The sequence below is a fragment of the Egretta garzetta genome, unplaced genomic scaffold (assembly GCF_000687185.1).
Source record: "Egretta garzetta isolate BGI_Z169 unplaced genomic scaffold, ASM68718v1 scaffold81, whole genome shotgun sequence".
NCBI classification, from domain to species: domain Eukaryota; kingdom Metazoa; phylum Chordata; class Aves; order Pelecaniformes; family Ardeidae; genus Egretta; species Egretta garzetta.
In genome coordinates this window covers 2,698,188-2,720,244 of record NW_009258671.1, presented here as the reverse complement: position 1 = coordinate 2,720,244, position 22,057 = coordinate 2,698,188, and the positions used below count along the sequence as shown (strand labels likewise).

General features: G+C 42.7%; 1 protein-coding gene across 1 annotated transcript in view; it reads right to left on the bottom strand.

The window, feature by feature from the left end:
• Positions 1-2,004, bottom strand: part of PDE3A (phosphodiesterase 3A) — a 95,044-nt gene extending 93,040 nt beyond the window's left edge. The window contains exon 1 of the mRNA XM_009648696.1: positions 1,957-2,004. Within this exon, the coding sequence (XP_009646991.1) occupies positions 1,957-2,004 (48 nt within the window). The remainder of the gene's footprint in view (positions 1-1,956) is intronic.
• Positions 2,005-22,057: the final 20,053 nt, after the last annotated feature.

Here is a 22,057-nt window from a genome sequence, read left to right as displayed (position 1 = left end):
CAGGAAGAGGCGAATGAGAAAAACCAGGCAATATATTAATTTCTGTGGAACCCTCCTTAGAGGAAAACATAGCCTCATGAGAACAAATAATTAAAAATATCCTTGGCAACTATTTCATCTTGTGAGTTCACTTTTTCAGAAAACTCGGAAGGAATCTATTAAACAGCCCAAGTCCAATTTCCTGCAGCAAGATACATTTTTGATAGTCACCTTGATCTGCCTTACCTTTTAATTTAAAATGTTTGGACCAGATTGATATCACTTAGCTTCCACCTAAATCCCTTTCTGTAACGTTTCTTATTGACTAGCTGTAAACCTCCAAAACTGTCTGACAACAAAAAATCCATCAAGTGTGGAGGCAGGTAGCCAACAGGATGTATCAGGCACGAGGACTTAGATAGGACTTAGGCCTCCATCTCTGGTGCAACACCAGCGCAGACTTCATATGCACTCCAGTCAGCAGTCTCTAAAGATTTTGCTGCCATAGGCAAAGCATTAGGACCCTAGCACATGGTTCAGAGCATACAAAAGACTACCCGTATTTTCACAGGCATACAAAAATTAGATGAAGATCTGCTAGAAAAGTTTAAGAAGCCTAAGCCACCTTAAAAGTCCTTCAGGTGACTGCCTTCCTCTCAATGGTACTTTACAGGAGTCCAATTTGTCTTCCACTCTTTGGACCAGAAGAACACAACATGATCAACTAGCACATGAGATGAAGCAGAAGTGATTACGTACTCAACAGGTCTCATCTTACCGGATAGGATTTCCCTGTTCTACTAAAAACTAGCTTGCTTTCTGTTTGTTTTTTGTTTGGCTTTTTTTTTTTTTTTAATCTTTTTGAAATGACAGACTGTCACCTGAAAAGGATCAGATCTGCAACCCATCTTAAACAATTTAATGAAATACTGAATTTCCTGCAAATTTCAAGATGTTTTTGGAATGAGATGCAAGACAGAAGCTTAGAAAACTTCAGAAAAAAATGTAGACTTCTGCAACAAGAAGAGCAAAAAAGCAAAACTTAGTAAATGAAATTTGCATTAAAAATAGTAAATCTTGTCTATTAAAATAAGTAGCAGCTTCCTGACTAATATAGGATATTTTCTCATTAAAAAGGCAGGTACTCCAGTGATTTTTGCAAGGGGCATTATGAAGGTTAGTGCTAGGAACTACCCCACTGAGATTAAGGTTGCAAACGTGTCTCCACAGTAGCAGAGCCTGTTTATTATATATTTAGACAGAGATGTTCATATTGATATAAAAGTCCTTCACCTGAAGGAAAAGCAATTCCAAAATGCCAAAGCCCTAATGTATTTATACAATTTCAACACGAGATGGGAAAGACTGCTTTACCCAAGCAGGAAAATTCCTGAACATCAATACTGGTAGCAATGTCTCCTTTGCAGCAACTGTAATTCTACAGATAATTTAAAAATGTATCATCATGATGCCATTAACACTACTAGCATAATTTCATTTCAGCGATGTATCAGGAGCAAACATGGCTACACATGGCTTTCCTGCACCTCCCCATGGAGTTCTAACACCACTAATCCCTTTATTATTGAACAAGGCGAGACGGCCATCCAAGTTTTACAAGTTTGCCAGGTTTAAAAAAAAAAACCACCACAAAACATACACACATTATTTGAAATTGCATTCTTTTGATATCCTGATGGAGACAGCTGAGTAATAAATGCCTTCTCAATACATCTAATCCGTCTTTCTGCTTACTGAAAGAAACTTTCTGTTGCACGACTCAGCTTCTGGATCAATTGTTTGGGTTACAGCTCAAAAATTATATTAATGAAAGGTGTTTTGGCTTTATGCTTTTTTCCCATTGATTCAACCCTGCAAATATTAACAAAATGAACAATTTTGCCAATCTCAGATGGAAAAATTGCTTGAATACCGCAAACTTCTAAAAAGCCAAAACCAAAATACTGAGCGACTGACCTGTGAGCCTCTGGGTCCTCGTTTGTGATCCCATTCAGAGTGCCCCATGAGCTGAAAAACAAAGAAAAGCACAGGCAAGTAAGAAATTGCACTCATTAGCTTTAATTGAAACATTCACACTATTATATCCATTACGTATTTTCTTTGAAACAACAGGTTTGCTTTTACGATTTATTTCACACGGCTTTTAGCTTCATAACAAGGGTGAGAAGACTTAGGAGATGTTACTATAACTTTGTACCTTTACATTCAGAGCCAAAACACATCCCGCATCACAACACCGCTCATGCCAATAGAATTCCCACTGCCACAGCTTCAGCTTCAGCCAAATGTTTAATACTGATCTGGCAAAAGGAGAGCTGATATATCAACAACGAGATTACCAAAACCAGGGGACATTTGATTAAATAGCTATGCACATTTTATACCAGGTATGAAAGCTAGTGATGGCTTTAATTCTCTCTCACCACTGAATTATTCTCATTGTAATAAAAAAGTAGAGGTACACCCTCTAAAGGAAAACAGGTTGGGGTCATTACATTGCAGAGGAAAGCAACAAGAGAGAGTTTAGAGATGAGGCGTTCTTGTGGAAATTAAGATTTGTGATAGCATATAGCTCCTCAAGTTAAAGAGAAGGCAAACATTAATTATAGCCCAAATTCAGCTCTCAAATCCTCTGTGCAAGCCTACAGGAGACTGTGTTGTGAGACAAGTGGTCAGACATTGGATGGCACAGACGGAGTCTAGAAAAAATAATTCGACTTATCCCATCATTTTTCATAACTGTATGCTAACACAGGCACGCACTCACTTTCTTTAAGCAACGCACAATTTGCACACAGCAGCTCTTTCCATGTGTGTCATGGTGGGGGACAAAAAAAGAGGAGATAGAATACCCTAGGCTTTATTACTGCTTTATGTATCCAAAGACTATGAACAAACGTGAACTGCTGGCAATAAAGCTATCCTCACACCTGCCTAAAAAACCCTGGAAAGCACCAGGGAGTGCCCAGGCATGGCTCCGGCAGAGCCCGAGCCGCGCAGCACACAGGGCGGCTGCTGCTGCTACCCCTGCCTCTGAATGCTCGGCCGGAGTGTGTTCCAGCCTGGGAGCTGGCTTTTTTATTATTTTTTTTTACAGTTACTCAGGGATCTCTTCTGGGTAATGCTTTTTCTTACTCATATGAGCATAGCTTAATGAAAATATAAAATATGTGAATGAAAGATAGGAGGGTTAACGGGACACGTAATGACTTACAGTCATGAACATTTTCTTGCTTTTTTTTTCTCAATGTTCCTTCCCAAAGGAAATGCCTTCTACCAGGTCAGAGGTAGGCAACAAGATTTACAACTTATGCTTATTGCAGAACATGCTTTTGAAACGCTCATCCCAGGACAAGAGATTAAAATTACTTTGAAAAATGAGGAAAGCCACATACATCTCACATGAAATCTTTATCTTCTCCATCAACTGCTCCTACTTATCCTTTCCTTCTCCAAGGGCCCTTTCATTTCTTTAAGTTATTACTTATGATTACCTATCCCTATAACTGGGGACAAACTGCACATGCAGATAGGCATCAAAGATCAGAAATGTCACACCATTTCTTTACCCGATACAGCCTCACGACCGACCCCCTCATTTTACTGTAATTATTTCCTTTTTCCGTATACTGTTGGTGGAAACACTGGCTGTGCCAGGTTTCCCTGTTTGTTTCTCCATAGTGTTATGTTTACTCATTACTGTTTGAAACTGAGCTTTGATGTTTATGAAAGCTGGCCTCTCAGTAAATAACTGGCATTCAAAAGCTACCGAGAGATGCATCTACCAAAGGTTGTGCGCTTCACAGAACCTCTGCCAAAACCCTCATACCTGTGCTTCCTCCCTGGCTCCTGCCACTCTGGACCAAGAAAACCTCTTCAGTTTTAACTCCTCACCCCCTATGCCTTGTGGGGAAGTGGTGCCTGCTTTCTGCATTTATTTAGCCAAAGAAAAATTAATTTAGCATGAGCCTGACCACCTGTGATTCCCAGCATGATAAGGGATATCTTTACCTACAACTTCTTACCAGTGAAATTAGCACAAAAAATATGCCTGTTATTTCACAGTTAAGAAAAAAAGGATTAATGTTACAGGCCTGGCTATGGTTACTGTGGTTCTCCAGGCTCTATAGACATTTGGCAGAGCATACTGCACCCTCAAAACCAAGTGTAGCATCAGACCCCACTGCCAGGTTTTTCATGCTCCTAACCTCACTGAATCCATAGTTTACTCAAAAACGAAGGGTTGCCTTACTATTGCCACCAAAAATAAGCTATGCAGTTAAGAGTCAAGCTTGGCATTATCATTCCCATTAGAGGAGGTACGCCAAATGTAGGAATGCTCCCAGTCTGACCAGTCCCAAGAAACCAGACTGATATGTGCCAGGGGTGGTTACCAGTGGTCACTGCCAATTCTCAAGCCCAAATCAAGTCCTCTTAAACATTCATTCTTCTTCAGGCACGGTTTTCCCACTCTGTTCCCCAGTTACTGCCTGGTACTTCACATCTCCACACAGAGTTTTTCAGCCCACGGAGTGCTCTCCTGTGCTTCCCCAGCCCCACAGCCAGCCCCCGCTCTGCTCCACTGCTCCTCTTCCTCCACAGCTTGCAGGTGCTTTTTGGCCCAGGTCTCCCATCTCTGGCCCTGCTCCTCTACCAGGTGTGGGCAATTCTGGGGTGCTCCACAGACTGGATGTTGCAGCAGCAGCTAACATTGCAGTGAAAAATGAGTCCAAAGGCTGTGACAACTCGTCCTTACTCCATTTCTCAGCATCTACTGAGATCACGTACGGAAGAGAGGCCAAAGTCACCAATGAAGCAACCAGTCATAAACGCATTGGAACCAGTGGAGTGACCCCTTGCTTATTCTGGCACCGTTTTATGAGCAAACTGCTAACTCCTCATAGCAAATTACACAACCTGCATTTCATTAAATTTCTCTACAAACGTGCCTTTGTGGAATCAGCTGTGTTTGTATTTTCGCTGATAGATCTAGTGCCCCTAGTGTAAAAGAATTTCAGCATCATTGTTCTCTCTTTGTACGTCACGTACTATGCCAGGATGCTCTACTGAGTTAACCCTGTGGTTATCACCTGGTAAAATGGTGAGCATGAGGAAGCAAAGGAAGAGTTCTAGGATGGTAAGAGACCTTGCCAAATCTAGGCATGGTAGTAAAATGCATGACCCTGTGAAGCCAACCTTTTCCTCCCATTTTTATAACCTACCAAATCTTGCTTGGCTTTGAAGTGTATTTCTTCCTCACAATCCAGAAAACAGTTTTCACCTCATGCTAGAATGTTCGTGGCATATCTGCAACAGTCCACGGTAACAAAGGAGTGAAGGAGGAAAAAATGAAATAAAAAGTATATCAGAGTTCCAAAAGGGCCTCAAGCTTTAAGACACAAAACAAAACAAATAAACAGGTAACAAAATCTTTGTCAGGCCAACAACCTGCAGAGGGATGATTGCCTCGGTATGACACCCTTTAGCTTGACAAGCCACGCTGTGCTAGGTTACTTCTGAACCTGGGAAAGATTTTCTTTGCATGGACAAACAGTAAGTGCGGGAGTACAATATGCAGAAAGGGAGGAATGCAAGTATGCCTGACCTATTGGGCTACTTGGAAATCAATTTCCACAAGCTTTATAGAAATTAGAAGATGAAGAAAACAGTATTTAAAAACAAAACAAAACAACCACAAACACTCAGAAACATAGAGTGTGCATAAATCCACTTGAGTCTGAGTCAACCTTCTGAAATCAGAAAAAAAGAAAAAGATATACTGTTTAATTGCCGCATGCATGAAAACAGATACAGACACAAAAATGCATTTGGAAGCAGAGGGATTTATGTTTAGCACTAACAGAAAGCTTTGTTCCAGATCCTACCACCTCCTCTAAAAATTACTGTGAATCGATTTCAGAGACCAGAGTGATGGCAAACGGCTTCACAGCAACCAATTACTTTTCTTTATCCTTCTTACTGACCCGGCTGTTGAGGCTGAACGTACCAGCAGCAAAAAGGGAGGGATAAAACCCAAATCAAACTCCCCCACGGCTTATATGCATGCAGTCTCTTTCAGAAGGAAAGTATCTATATTTCATCTAAAACTGTCCCGGAAACCCAGCCCTGACAGTTTTAACACTTAAAGATGAAGGCAGCTTTCAGCAACAAGAACAACTCTTGTATGATCAAGAATGCACAAAAACAGGGGCTTCGCTAGAGCCAACTGGCTCGCTCTGCCCTACTAATTGGCTAACAGGTTTCCAGGGAAAACAGCCTCCCCCAGCCCTGCTGAGTGCAAGGACTGTGAACGGAAGAGGAGGCAGGAATGAAGACCCTAACACCAAAATCACAGTCACAGAGAGAAAGAGAGAAGTGAAAGGGGGCTAGCTCGCTCTGAACATGTAAGGTGGTGGATAGCCTATGCTCTGAAGCTCAGGCTTTTCCTATACACACTATGAAGACTCTAGGCCTCATGGCTGTAAAACTAAATTTTAAATGTAAACCAGATCTTCACTGATGCAATGATACCTGCAAAGGAGTAAGGAGTGGTATAAGGGACTGTCTGCATTCGGTATCTGAGATACCCATGCCAAAGTAGAACAAAGACATTTAAAAATTAGCATCTTCAGCTCTCACCTCCCTAAATGCAGTTCTTCTCCTATTTGGTGATTTAATTAAAGTCCCAGCAAATGATTACATAATAATCTCAACATTCATTAAAATTCATAAACCATAATTCTAAGCCTCCTTAGTATTAGAGAACTGCAGGAAAATGTGACCCACACATACTGTAAAAGATCTAAATAAATAAAAAGACACTTCAAACCTTTTTAGCTGTTTCTAGGTCTTGTTTTTCCCTTAGATAATTTTTTTTCTGGCCTAGGTTTTTGCTTTTGATACCCTTGAACCACCAAAAAAAACCCCAAACCCCAATCCAAAAAACAACTCACAGAAATAGAAAAGGCATAATCTTATTAGAAGGACCTCCACAATTGGGCACAAATGGGGAAAACCCCCAACATTTAGAATATAAGCAGTCCTATGTATATTCTTAGGAAGGGGGAGGAATCCTCAGTAGCAGAATGCAACAGCATTTTGAAACCACAGGGTTTTTTTATTTAAGCAAATATAACAGCACAGTTTCATTAGAGGGAATGAGCAGATGTTTTCACGGTAAGTACTTAAGAGGACCAATAAAGCAGTTATACTTAGTGTTTAATAAAAGACTTTAAATCAATTCAGAGCCTATTCTAATTCTATTCAGATTATAGTCTACTACTCTGGAATTTTATTTAGATACATATTTACACATACACAACATTTTTACAGTTATAAAAATAATTAGATGGTGATGACAAAGGTGAGCTAAATCAGCCATAACTCACTAAGGCTAGTAAATGGGATTCAAATACACTGAAGCAGGACCACATAGTCCAAATGCATGTGTCAGGACCTTGCCCCAACTCACTGGCTTCTTCCTTGGGACTTTAAATATTTCGGAATGTGGCTGGACACTGCATTTCCATTACAGTAAGCATAAGAGAGCCCTGCTCTCCTCCAGTGAATAAACGAAAGGTATGCACGAAGCAAAGCAGAGGGATGCTAGAGAAATTGCTCCTCTGCCCCATCTGCGATGGGGAGTTGAACTGGCTGCGATACATGAACAGGATACCCTGAGCTCCCCCAAACAGCTGAGAACCCGTAAACATGCCTTTTTGCTACTTCTGCAAGGATTTAGAGCACTTAGTAGTAGCAAAAACTAATTACCAATGAGAATCTGAGAAGCTCTGGCTGGGTGGTAGCCAGCAGTTTTAAGAGTTGCTTATATTTGCGAATCAGTGGCCGGTAGAGCTAGATAGGAGCATCCAATCTGGCTGGCACCTGGTTTCAACCTTGGCCAAAATAGCAAAGCCTGTATTTAAACATGAGCATAACATCTTCCCTCTTTGGAAGAAATTTTGTTGAATGGGCATGTTGAGGATGTGGAACAGTGTCTCACTGTTGAGTTCTTTGACACTGCCTCCTTACAGCTTGTGCTGAATGGGGCACAGTATGATACATATTCTCTGCCTGAATGGGTATTAGCCATGCTTCAGTCAGGATCATATTTCCACTGGTAAAAAGAAACCGTTTGTTACCAGCATGTAGGCACAAAATGTTCCCGATAAATTTCTTTTTCAGTAACAAAACAGCACAAATTATTTCCTTGATTACATATTAGAAGAAACATTTATTTTTACAAATACGCAGGAGTCAGGCCATACAGAAACTAACAGGGGGTTTTGCACATGCTATTTTGAGTAGGATTCCTTCTATTTGATACACTGTTCCCTGCACTTTCATGGTAATCAAGACAAACGAGGTGATTTACTGACTCGACTGACTTAGGGAGTGCAGTTTTGGTGTGGACACCACCAGCCAGAGAAGCTACGCAGGCTGTAGCTGCTGAGTTTCAGCACTGATACGCTGAGATTCAGATCCTGATAACGTAATGGGGGAGCAACTGCATGGCTGCACTGACCACCTTCCCCATCAAATGGCACAGCTGCAGCTTGCCCCGTGGGCATCCAAAGTGTCAGAGACACCTTCCTTGCTGTGTGGTGAGCGTGATCATGCACAGGCACGTGGAGGCTATGACACACAGACAGCAAAGTGCTCCAATATTTGGAAAAACAATCCCTTTTCCACAACTGCTCGCCAATTCCCAGGGTCAGCTTAAAGCATGAGATGTCAGAGCTGCACTGTGCAGCCAGATACGCGAGCTGCACGCTCGCCCCATCGCGGCCTCCGGCTGCGCAATTAGTGGGGAAGAAACTCTCCACCCAATCGCTCCCAATGCGTTGGAGCCCTGCAAATCATCAAGATCAGCCCCCGTTCTGAAACTGGCTGAAAAACAAAACCAGAAAAACCTCACCACAATAAACTAACTAAATGAATAAACTGGGAAGAGGGGGTGGGGTGGGGGGGCATAAGAGCCTTTCAGCTGCTTCCTCATCAAACAAGTTGTTTCAAAGGTTTGTGGGCTGCTGGACAACAGCTGGAAGCAGAGATAAGATTTCTAAACCAAGGCAGAGGGCAGAAATTATTTGGAACTTGGCACTGCTTTGAACTGGAGGCAGGGGCAGCGAGGTAGAACGATGGCTCTGGACAGGAGTGTGGGGATGGAGTTAAGCTCTGAAGCTGGTACCCTGGTGAAGCTGGAAGCCCCAGAGAGAGCCACCTCCCCAACCCCTCCAGCCCCCTCACAGTCTGCCTGGCAGGTCAAGCAATGAACCACAGCACCGCCAGAGGCTACACAAATCAGGGGAAAACCATATATATCAGGTAGATGCTCTGCCGAGGCAGTGAACATGACACTGAGCCACTGTGGCAGAAGGGAACGGACAAAATAGGGCACGGGGTGAGGTAAGGCTGAGGGGAGGCGAGCGGGCACCGTGGCACCGGAGGACAAGCCAAAAGGCACCAGCAGTGAGTGTCCCACAGGCACGGCAAAGAAATTGTCCCGAGCACTTAACCAGGGACTTAGCTCCAAAGGAATAAAAAGAATGAGATCATATCTGGCGCTGGGCGAGACAGCAAGAGAGAGACTACATTTTTGAGGACTTTTCTCATGGCAGCGTATGACCTTTTAGAATATTTCCAGACAATAAACTGCATCTGACTTCTTCAGTGATCCTGGCTCCCTTGCACGGGGCCAGGACACACGAAGATGTATGGCGTGGCAAACCAGCAGCAATGGGTTTGTGGACAACTGTCGTGTCCCTTGCTCCGTGCCACCTCTTGAAATGAGGAGGTTTAACTTTAAATAGTGTAAAGGTACCGTGAAATAAAGAGAATGTAGGTGGGAAAAAGAAAAGGCAGGGGAATATCTACCTCCACACCCTGTGTCTAGATTAAAACAAGTAGTAAAACGAATCCCTACAGGTTTCTGCTTTTCAATCCTACCATCAAATTTCTCATGTCCCTATTAATCTTTCACACATCAAACAAGATTTTAAACAATGGGTCTTGGAGGCAGAGCTGTAGTAAAATCCAGAAAAGGACTGATTTTTTTTTTTTTTTTAAGAAAAACAACTCTCATTCTTCAGTGATCTCCAAGTATGGATGCCACACAAAAGGCTACTTGCAGATGTGGAGCAGATTTCTTTTAGCAAAACCTTCCTAAATTAATAGTCTTATCTTAATCTGGATATTTAAAAGATTTCCAGAACAAATGAATAAAACAGTTAAACTGATCATAAATAGATTTCTTACCCCTTTAAACTCATCTGGGGATTAAGAACAGGCATGTTCATCTGGTGGACTAGTACTCAACGAGCAAAAGTGTTCACCAAATTTTCCATGTACTCACTTTCCCGTTCTGAGTGTAATCACAAAAACCAAAGCCCTAGAAAAAAATATCCATGCTGAGATAAAAAATGTGGGCACAGATACTCTGATATCCTCCCACCCTAGCCATGGCCATAATTCACAGACAGTAACCTACAGAAGATTCCTTGGTATGGGGATGCCAGGGCAACACAGCAATATTAAGACTCCTAAATGTAACACCAAGCTGACAAAAGAACAACAATAGATTGTTAAAAATAAGAAAATTACTATTTAAACCTTGCTTGCTCTTCAAAGTAGACACATTAAGTTCCTGGATTTCAAAGCTACACAGTCAAGTCCATTCTAGTGTAATTAAGTTCCTAGAAAAAAGTCAGAAAGCTTATTTACTTTTTTTCCATTGGGAATCATTAACTATGCATTAAGAACCCCAGTCACAATACCAAGGCTGGCACAGGCTTGATAAACTAGCTAGTTACTGCAGCAGACAAAGTCAGCATAGTTTGAAAGCACGTTTAGGTATCTAAAGCCTATTTTTTTTTTTAAGGAGTCTAAAGACTTCTACAAAAAAGTCTGCTCTGCAATGTATGTTACCAATACCGTCCTCTCTTCAGTGTACAGGTTTTGTCTTAATTTCCATCTTTTCAGAGATTCTAGTTTCATATACGGTGTTCGCACTTTCTGTTGTTACTCAACAGAAGCCTCAAAGATGACACACCCTCTTTTTGGCTGGTTATCAGTGCACAGGAGGGTCTCTGCTTCCAAAGAAATTAGTTCCTTGAAGATACAGGGGATGTCTTTTCGCATAGCAATTAAAAACCCCACTGAAAGAGAAGCAAAACTTTTAAGGGATTTTTCAGTCAAGCTCTGATTTTAGTCGAATCACCCACAATACTAACACAAAACATGAAAGGTCATAGGGAAGGCAACTTAGTTCAATTAGTTTAGTAAGTGCATTAATCTAACAGCTGACCACTCTCTAGTAGTCTGCATAAAACCAGGAATTTCCCAATTCAATTCCCAGTGGATGTGTCTACCTCACAGGAAAAAAAAAACCCAAACCAAAAAACAAAACGTCAAATTGACATCCTTACTGGCAGCCTCAGCAGAAAAAAACCCTTAGGGCTGAGTAAGCATGGAGGTTTCACCAGACATTTGACCTTCAGAAATGGTTCCTCCACAAGGGAACTGAGCCACACAGCGGCGGGGCTAGGGGCAAGCGTGACTTGCTTGTGCCCCTGTTGTACCTCCCTCGTGCGCGCAGGATGGCGTTGCGTCCTAGCTGTCAACTCAAAACCGCTCCCCAGAGTGAAGAGCCACTTAGAAGAAGGAAGGGGGTAGAAGGTGAGAGAGAAACCCCCCAAACCCCAACCTCTTGGTCAGAGAAATCAAATAAAGGTTGTGGCACCATTGTCCCCCAAAATCGGAAATTCTGTAAGCAACAGAATCCAGTAGTTTGAACAAATCAGATCTCTTCTGCTACCATATGCACTTACTGAAAAGGAAAAAAACAAACTTTGCTTTTTTTAATATGGCCACTTAACGTCCACCTGGTGTGAAACACAAAACAGTAATCGGCCCCTGGTGAGGCTAAAATACCGTGAGGCAGAAAGCCAGAAACAGAATTTCTTAGTTTCAGCAGCTCATTTTCCTGAAACGCATTAACTTTAATGGTAGCACACTGAGGGATAGCTGAGATTTAGTAACGAAAATTTTAAGACACTGAGAATTTGGCCTCCCTCAAGCTAGTGTGCAGAGGAGACTGACCCACCGTGCCTTTTCCCACCGTGAGAGCAGCACCTCCTCTGCTCAGGTGAAGGCTCAGCTTCCAGGGTTGGCCTGGAAAAGACCATCGCTCTGCCAAAGCTCGTTCCAGCCTGACACCCACACAAACCAGCTACTTCTTTCATTAACACCCCATTTTCCCAGTTTTGAGGTTTCACAATGCAGAAGAATAGCACTGACATTTCAACAGCTAGATCCCAGCTAGCAAATGTCCTAAAATTACACTGTAGAGCCTGGTAGCTTACTAAAAAACCTCAATGTCAAAACTCAAAGTACATTCAGTTTAAATACACCCTTGGGGGGATTTTATACTAACTACTTTCTATTTCAGACTATTCACTTTAAGCTCAACCAGCAACGCTTTATCACTCATCCAGGAAAACTCCCCTCTCTGCCACCCAATCTCAATCAACCTGCCAAATTAATTATCACCCTGCATTTCTCTATTGCTAAGAGGGGGGAAAAAAGCAAATAGATGAACGTAGCAGTGACCTGAGCAAAAATGAATCCTCTGAAACAGAACTAATTAAATCAGTTCAGTGATCTTCTTCCAGCACGACACGTTTCACCCACCCCTTCCCCAAGCAGCCCAGTTCCCACATCTCCTCCAACTGTCCTCGGCAGGGCGCTCACATGGGGCTCAGATATCTGCCCAGCAGCAAATCAGGGATCTTTTCTACTCATCCTTGTAACCGCATGGTTTAAAATAAAGAAAAAGCCCGACTGTCACAGAAAATTCACCACGATAATTTCACACTGACATTTACATGCAAATTCCTGGCCACAGAATACGTGTTTCAGCCAGACAGCAGTAGGATTTGATTACCCAACTCAAATTTATGGGACCACAGGCACCAAACTTTGGTGCTTCGCTGGCTCTACGAAATAAGCAGAGCTTAGAGTGCTGGAAGAGTGAGGCTCCCCTGTTGGTACCCCAGTCGGGCCTTACAGCAGAGCTGGCAGGACTAACACATAGAGAAATCACAGAATTTGTGGATTTAAAATCACTGCTGTGAGTCAGACACCAAACCTAGTGCTCACTGCATTCCTAACCTTGCAAGTACATGTGCATGCACAACCGCAGCATCGACCCTGCTGACTCGAAAGGGACCAGTTCAAGGAAGCAAGTTACACATGCATTTTAGACTTCCATGCCCTACAATTTTAAGTGACAGTCCAGCTGAAACGCATGCAAAAATACATCTGGGCCATAAATTTCCCTGTTGCTGGAAATGACATCATTTTCTTTGTGGTCATGCTGTCGGACAATGCATGAAATTCTGTTCCAGCTGATAACAGCATGCCCGTGCAGTGAGGGTATTGAAAGCTGTAGTTGGAGGACCGCAACAGAAGCACCGACCCCTCCTCCCTCAGTGCGCTTCACTTTCCATCACTTTTCTCTTTATGCAGAACACGTTCATAGCAAGAGCAGAAAAGGGAAAGGCAACTCAAATAAGGCAAGAAATGCGGGGTGACAGGCCCACTTGGGGAACAAAAAGACACCAAAGTGGGATCTCTCTTTACTGAGGAGTTTGAATATAAAGTCAATCCCACCTTGCTTTTCTCCCTGTACGATTTTTAATACGGTCAGTGCTTCCTTAGACAGGAAGGCACATCACGAACGGACATCAGTCCTGAAAGGTCCCGAAGTCTGGATGCCTGCACAGGATCCCTGTCAGGTTAGGTAAAGCTTCAGATGCGGGAGCCCTGACAGTGCCCTCTTCGGTAATGGTGCATGGGAACGGAACAACAACACACAGAGGCAGGACTCTGAGTAATCTCTAGGTAGGTGCCTACACAGGCAACAGTTCGTCATTCACACCCATCTGCTGCTCCAAATCACACACACACACGCTGTCACATGTGCTTTTCCCCATCTGGATTGCAGAGATGCTGGATATAAACAGGCAAAAGCCAGGAAGATGAATACTGGGCTTGTGCTGTACGGGGGGGGCGGGATCAGCAGTCAGCTTCATCCCTTCTAACGGGAGTAATTTCAAGTGGAGATTTCTAGAAGTCAAAGTAAAAACAGATTTTTCACAACGGCTGCAGGTTTTTCCATGATTTGAAATCCTGTCTTTCAAACCCGTTATGACTCTTTAAAAGCTTTGCTTCTGAGATTTTATTTTTAAAGTAATAAAACCACGCACGTTGTCTTAGAGGGATATCATAAAATACATTCCCCTGCAACGTTGCCCGCCAACATTTAATTCCATGTGGTCACCCAAGCCATCTTTCCATAGCGTCACAGTACTGCTAACAGCAAAACCAGAGCCCACAAAAGGTACAGTTCTATCACGGTGTAAAGGTTGCACAGAATATATGCTATTCGGGGGTGTCACGGTGCAAATGGATATACCAGGTGGCGTTTTAGAGTGAGAAGGAGAAAGGCAGAGCAGGGCAGAGAGGAGAGGAGCCCCTTCTGGAAGGGCTGACCTGGAAGGAGTGGGCTTGAGAGATGTGCGTCTGCCCCATCCCCTCTGGTTTAGGACCCCGGTTTTGGTTCAGTTAAACTGAGTCACACGAGAGCTGCTGAAATATTCTTTGGTGGAAGACTCTTCCATTGAAAATATGTCATTTTGACTAATCTGTCTTTCAGAAACAGGCTTCAACAAAATTAAGTAGCATTTCTGTGGTTAAAAAAAAAAAAAAAAAAAAGAGTTGCGTGTCAAAATGGTCAATCTATTCAAAATAGAAAGTTCTGAACTTTGCTTTCTTTTATATGAGCAACTCATTTGCCATCTACCATTGGTCATTTTTCCCTAGAAGTTTATCACTTGCATAATCTAACTTCGCATGTTGCCGAAATACATTTCTAAAACAAATTTGATCAAAAAAAGCAGTACTTCCTCTTCTTATGACCAGCTGTTCAGCACTCCCTCAGAAATAAGAGCTTTCCCTTCTATTAATCTCATTACAATGTGTTCAGCCCCTTCCTTTTTTGCTGAAAAAGTAATTTAAGTTCCTTTTTCCTGTCTCCCAAATATTTTTCTCTCATCTTCTTGTGTTCAACTTGTGTAAAAATGCTATTTTGATTCAGAGGAAGTGTTATTTTGGTAGTCACTAGTATATATCACTTTCCCCTAACCAGGAGAGTCCAGATGGAAAGGTATTTATATTTTTAGCTACCAAAACAAAACAAAAAAAAGCCAAAAAAATAAAGCACTGCTAAATGCTAAACAGCTGTGTGGATCTGGTCCTATGACTATGAAAAAGAGATCTCCAGATCTGTATTGATTACAGATACAGTCCTGATCCCCTAAGGCTAACAAAATTTTCATCAATTTAGCGTGGCCTGGATGTTGTCCTTTGTTTTTCCTCTTAGGCCTGGGAGCCAGCCTGGTCTTCTGGGAGACACAGTTAAACACAATTAGTCTGAGTCTCTGTAAGACGGCTTTGAGTCTCTCTCTGCTATTATATATCAGCTGCAAATCAGAGAAATCTTAGTAGCAACCACTTCTAAAGCACTTATTTCCAGACCACCACACACACTTGTTAACTCAGACAGGACCTTTGTGAGAAAAAAAATTGATTTATCTCCATTTCACAGATGGAGAACTGAGCCATTTACCCAGCATGGTACTGCAAAACTGGGAATAGAAATTAAGTATCTTCAGTTCATGGGATCAGACCATAGGCTTAATTTTGATCAACTATTTATGTCCAAGTTCTTTTTTAGGGGAGTTGAGGGCATACACCAGGGAACAGAATTCTCATTTTCAGCTGCCAGGAAATCTTATCGCTCTTTTTGAAAACAAACTGTTCAGCCCTCTGAATATCAGAAAGAGGACAGGCTTCAAATATCAACAGCCTTCCTTTTTAAGAAAGCACTAAAGTGAAACAGGAAAGATAGGAAACCTCAAAGGATCAAAAACAGTGAAAGTTTTCCCCCATGCCTGTGGCCAAACACCCAGGCTTCCTGCAATCCTCTTTACACAGTAGAAGGACTTTGGCTAAAAAAGATGACTTGAACAAAGTAAAAAACTGACATCTGGGCCCCAGACCTGAACTGAACCTTCCCTGAGCCTAAAAACATTGAGTTGGCTTTGGCTCCGCACGTGGATGCAGAGATGAACAGCAAGAGGAAGGGATGAAGAGCTGAAACACCAGGAGGAAAAAAGTGATCTCATGAAGCTTTCTCCTTTATTCATCAAGACCAAGTGATTGAGATGCATGAGGCATCCCTGGCACAAAAGCTTTCACCACAAGAGCTCTGTGAACTGGAGAGTATTCTCGCTCTTCCACTTTCCATTTTTCTGCACAATTCCTCTTTCAGAAAGAAAAATCATAGACAATTGCAGTTTACCTAGTTTATCAGTATTATCAAGACCTGTATTTCCACAAAAATGTTGTCATGAGATAAGCAGTTGCATGCTGAATGTTGGGTGCCTGTGTGCCTTTGGCCCTCTCAATGGGTCCCTTTATCAGGATAAAGCCTCCTTGAAGGGGAACCAGGGCCACCAACAACCTCGGTTTGGGCAAGAGCGACAGAAGCTGAGAAACAGATGCTTTATGAGCTTGAGAGAACTGAAGAAGAAAATAAAAAACCCCTTCCCTTCTCATACCTAAATATAGAACATAAATAAAAATGTGTATATCCTAAATATTTTTCCTAACCTGATACTTTTCTTCCCATACATCCGCCCCGCTCCTCCCAACACACACAGTGTGGTCCTGGAACCAGCATTTTCATTTGTTTTCAGGGAAAGACAGTTCATGTTAAAACAACCGTGCTGGTTAACGAGAAAGAAAGTTCAAGGTGGACTGAGGAGCTGCCTACGTGCAGCCAGTTTGATGGGAAGAAATTCAGTTCTTACCAAGGAGCCACACAAAAGTAAGTATTTGTGGTGGAAAGAAAATGCCCTTCTCAGCAGCAGTCTGGAGCGCGGCACTGAGGAAGAGACGGCCGGAGAGGAGAACAGGGGCTCCCAGGCAGCACCCCACTAAAAGCTTGTAATGCCACACTTTAGTTGGCCCTATGACTAAAAAGTGGGGTTCAGCCTCCATCTGCGTAATGCTACCAACACCTTCCATAGCATTACATGCACAGGATCAAGAAATAAGGGGCAGGAAATACAGGTAGTGCCCACGGATAGAACTAACGATACGCTGCCAACATTTGGAACCTCTTAAAGACGACTAATACTAAACACTCTTATTGTAACTTGGAGAAGACATGTATGCTGATTTTCTGCAGTTGTATGGATTATATCTGAAGTGACAATATTCCTCACAGCATTTCAAGTTTCCTTAGGAATTTCAGGTGCTGGAATCTGAATTGTTGGGAAAGAAAAGAAGAAAAAATATTAATAATAAAAAAGAAAATACATTTCCTCTAAGAGATAAAGCAGGCTTCTAACTACCAGGACTGCAAAGGGGAAGAAAAATTAAATACAAAGATTGAAAACTGAGGATGCGTGGCTGATCTGTGATCTCCAGAACACAGAGGGCTGCCCCTGTGTTGGTGGGAAAGCTGCTGAAGGGCAAACCTCAGCTCTGCCTGCTATCAAAAGCCAGCACAGTAGATATGGCAAAATATAACAAACAAGCTGCATCCTTCCACTCTGTGAGGAGGATGGGCAGGACAGAACAAAATGCCAGAACTAAAGCAAGCAATTGCTAAAAATAACTTTCTCTCTCCTTCTTTATCTCAAGGGCCAAATTATCTCAGTTGCTACTTGAGAAGACTAGGCAATGCCAGCATCAGAAAGGTCAGAAAGCATGTGAAAATATAGCCAGTAGCTTATCCACTGCCTAAATATCTGCTATTGCAACAGTACAGATTAGCAGGAAAATTCCTACTGTCTTGCTGCACAAATACATGCTAAGTCTTTATTTGAAGAGCATGAGAGTTAAAAATACACTACGTGGATACCATAGCTCTAATGTCCTCACATACTAATATACAAGTTTTTTTGGTTTACTTTTATTTATTTATTTTACTCAGTGAAATAGACTTCTGATTATTTATAAAAAAGTGCTTTCAGACTGATAGGAAGCATCTTGCAGAGGTACAGACTAATTCCTTGTCCCCAGAACACAAAGAGCACCTGCATATACGCAAACAACACAACCAGTTGACCTGACTGCAAGAATTAAAATCAGGTTTCTTCAAAACTGAAATGCTTCACAAACTTAATTTGCTGAAGATTTTGGTTTGGATACAAGTACTGGAAGTGAGAAAGAGGATATTTATAGGACACGAGAACCTCCTGTTTCAATATCTAGGGACAACAGCATTTCAGTTTTGTTTTACTACAGAGTATTGAAATTAAAATTTGAAAGGCAAAAAAATAAAAAACACATGGAAAAAATTCCCACTATTGCTTCAAGCTCTAAAGGATTTACTGACCCAAATTAGCTTTTCTGCTGTTGTGGCAAAGAAACTTCATTCACAGAGTTTCTCAAACTATTCAGGTTGTTTCTGCTTATTAAAAAAAAACCAAAAAAACCCCCAAAGAGCTCCATTTGGAAATCTTTCCTGAAATGCCTCCACAGTCCTCCTTGCAAATCTGGTTGTTGGGTGGCTCTCAATTTAGAAAGAGTGGCCAAATTTTCTGACCTTACAGACCAGTCAATCTTTCTAAGGTCAAGAGGCACAACATGCATGCACAGGAGAACGCACGGGAGAAGGAGGCCGGGGAGGTTCACAAGCCGGAGCCGATGGCAGCTCACCAGGCAGCCTGATGCCCTGCTGTGGGATGCCCTACAAGGCTGTGGGCACTCAGGCTCTAGGAAAACTCACAACGCTGAAGCCTGGTTTCGTTCCTCCCCCTGCTTTCAGGTCTGGATCATCCCAGAGTAGCCCAGATGTCCCAGGGACCTGCTACATAGGAGCAAGTCAAGCTCTTCGTGAGCTGCTCGAGAGCCATGCTTATGCCACTGCTTGTGCCCTGTGTGCAGAACGGTAAAGACACACTTACAAAGAGCAAAGCTGTAAGGATGAAGGACCCAGCAGATTTCACAGGATGTAGACGTCAGAGAGCAAAGACAGAATGAGGTCAGAGCCTGATCTGCAAGCCGGGGAGCACAGCAAGCTATATCTAGGCCAACGGTTTGCTGTAATCTTGTTACTTAATGGGAGGCAGAGGGAGAAGAGGGAATATCCTTGGAGCTCACACCACCAAGTAACGTGTGCTTAAAAGCAGGCTAGACCAAGGGTACAAACTTAAACCACTCTTAACCATAGCACAAGCACTTCAGCTCGCTAGCTGGCACTGCCTGTCACATAGCAACAATGTGGTGCAAAGCAACTTCGGAATTACGGCTGCGTGTTCTATTTGTGATTCCCACCTTGCCAGCCATCTTCTGCCAGGATGGCATCAGCTGCTCGTCTTCCCGTGCGCAGACTCACCTCTGCTTGGGGACCCAGGTCTAAAATACATTCCTTCCCTTTTGTCTTCACAGCTGGATGGGGTAGAATATAGCTGTGTTTATTCCTGGAGGAGCCTTTAATTTTCATTACTATCTAAGCTAATTTCCTAGTAGGAGGAGATTGGAAGCAGGATGTCAAGTTTCTTGGAAGAAAGAAGGAAAAAATCCCAACCAAACAACAAACCCAAACCAGAAATGTGCTAAGAACATGGCAAGCAGATGGCTGTTTTTGTTTTGCTGTGTGTGGGGGAGTCATAGGTCCAGGATTTCATACCAGGGAGGAATTTCACTTTTACAGATATCAGCAGAAAGTCTTCCTAATGCTGCTTATATACTGACTTTGAGCCAAACACATCCTGTGTACACCACACGCTTTTGATACCCTGGCTACTCTGCTCAGTGCCAGCCCACCCTGTGCGGCTGTGAGTGCTCCAGCCACGTGACCAGCCAGGGCTGGACACGACGGCGGCTCTAATGCAAACATGCAGAGAAGCCCTGCGTTGGAAAGATGATTTGTCCACCATAAAAGCACAGAATCCCTTTCCGATTAAGGTGGGGCAGGGGGACGAAGCATTTGGGCAGGGAAGTAGACTCACCAAGGAGGAAACACATTTCCTCTCCAGCTCTTAATAAGAGACTGGAGGGTCTTCTGACTCCCAAACTATTAATATTTATCTTATAGATACCAATCTTCATTTAAGCACAATGGAGGCTGTCTCTGCAGAAGGAGCCCCTTAATGAATAATACTTATGGAAAACCTCAGGCTCACCCAAATCTCCACAGTCCCAACAGGGACAACACTGGGCATGCCAGCCCATGGTGAGCCTTTTGCTTTTGCTCCAAAGAAGTCAAGAAAAGATGAGAAGGGACAGTGCATACAGCTCACCCTTTTGCCTAGCTGAGATATTTAACTGCTCAGCGAATAGAAAATTGTTTGCTGCGGCTTTTTTTTGGTTTTTAAAAGGCCACACTGCCACCAAGGGATACGAAATCCATCCCTAAATTAAGCAAGCTAGCAAGAGACAGTGATTAATTGGCCAATTTAGCTGCTCCATTCTTCTTCACCAATCTTCTCTAATTGTCCCCAAGTCCCCATGGGAACAACAGTAACCAGTAGCTTCACTTCAGAGGAGAACAGACCCACAGGACCAACTGTACCAGGGTGGAGTTAATTCATGATTTTTGTCAGATCCTGGCTGAGACCAGAAGAAAAAGCCTGTCCCACTGACAGGATAGAAACTAGCTTGAAGACAGTGATGGCTCCTTAACTCAACTAGATAAAAATGACTCTGTTAAAAAAAATTCCAAGAAACAATTGCACAGTGACTCAGTTGTGCACAGTCGTCTGCTTGGTTCACGGGGTGCGTAAGGCATCGCCCACACGCCGCACACCCAGCTGTTCTGCCTTTCCCTCTGGGTTCGCCATTGCTCGCGTAGGGCATCCCACCCGGTTCAAGATAACGAAGATAAAAAGCACCCTGCGTGTCACTCGTGATGCACCAGGATTCAAAACAATATCCCCAACAACTCAGCCATTTCATCAGCAAGCACAGAGGAACAAAGCAGTTTTGATGCAACTTGAAAACTATGGAGGCCTTTATCACTATGCAGACTGTTTCTACAACAGGGCAGATAAAGCTAAGGAAACTAAAATATGAAAATAATAATAATAAAAAAGTTATTTTACTGCCAAGGATTTTTCTAAACAATATTTTGTGTGTGTATTTCAGACAGCCGTAGATTTAACTATGGGAACCTGAGCTATGGAGGAGGTATGAGACAAGAGGTTAATTTCTATCTTGAGGAGTCAGGGGAAAAAAGTGACAAGAGCAGCGCAGACTTCTTTTTAGCTTTTGCCGTTTTTTTCTTTTACTAGCATCTATCCTAAGCTGTAACTATTTATTTTCAGTTTTTTCCCCTCACACAGTGAACTCTTGACTGCTAAAAAGTTGCACTGAGGTGAGTATGTACTGCTGGAGCCTTCTTATAGCCCTAAGAGGAGGCAGTCAACACAGCACCAGCAGCTCAAGCCCTCAGCAGCCGAAGAGTCGCTTTGTTGCTGAACGCAGTTGCAGAAAGCCAGGAAAACAGCTCCTTGCATTTTAGAATATGAATTTCCCAATGTGAGGGCTATGCTCTTATACTCTGCACATCATATGTGGGCTGGGTGGTATTGAAATGGTTCAAAGTCAAACGTTCCTCAAGCCAAAACTCAGTTTGACTGCAAGTTCTCTGGGACAGAAGGAAGTGTCTTTCTGTCCTGGTTTTATGCAGCTTCTAGAACAACAGGGCCAGATCCCCAGTTGGAAATCCTAAGGGCTGCTGGCCTGTAAATAACAAAACCCCAAACCAGCAGGTACACTCAAGCAAAAATATCTCTGGCTACCACCGTAAATACGGATTTAACTAATCTATCAGCCTGAAAGACTAATAAAGGTCAAAGATGATCATTTAAAGTACCAGTTCTCACAGTAACTGACAGAGGAACAGCATGATTGTGCAGCTCTTAAACCAGGGACTAGATGCCTAGATCTAGGAAAAGCTTGCTATTGAGATTGTCAGGCT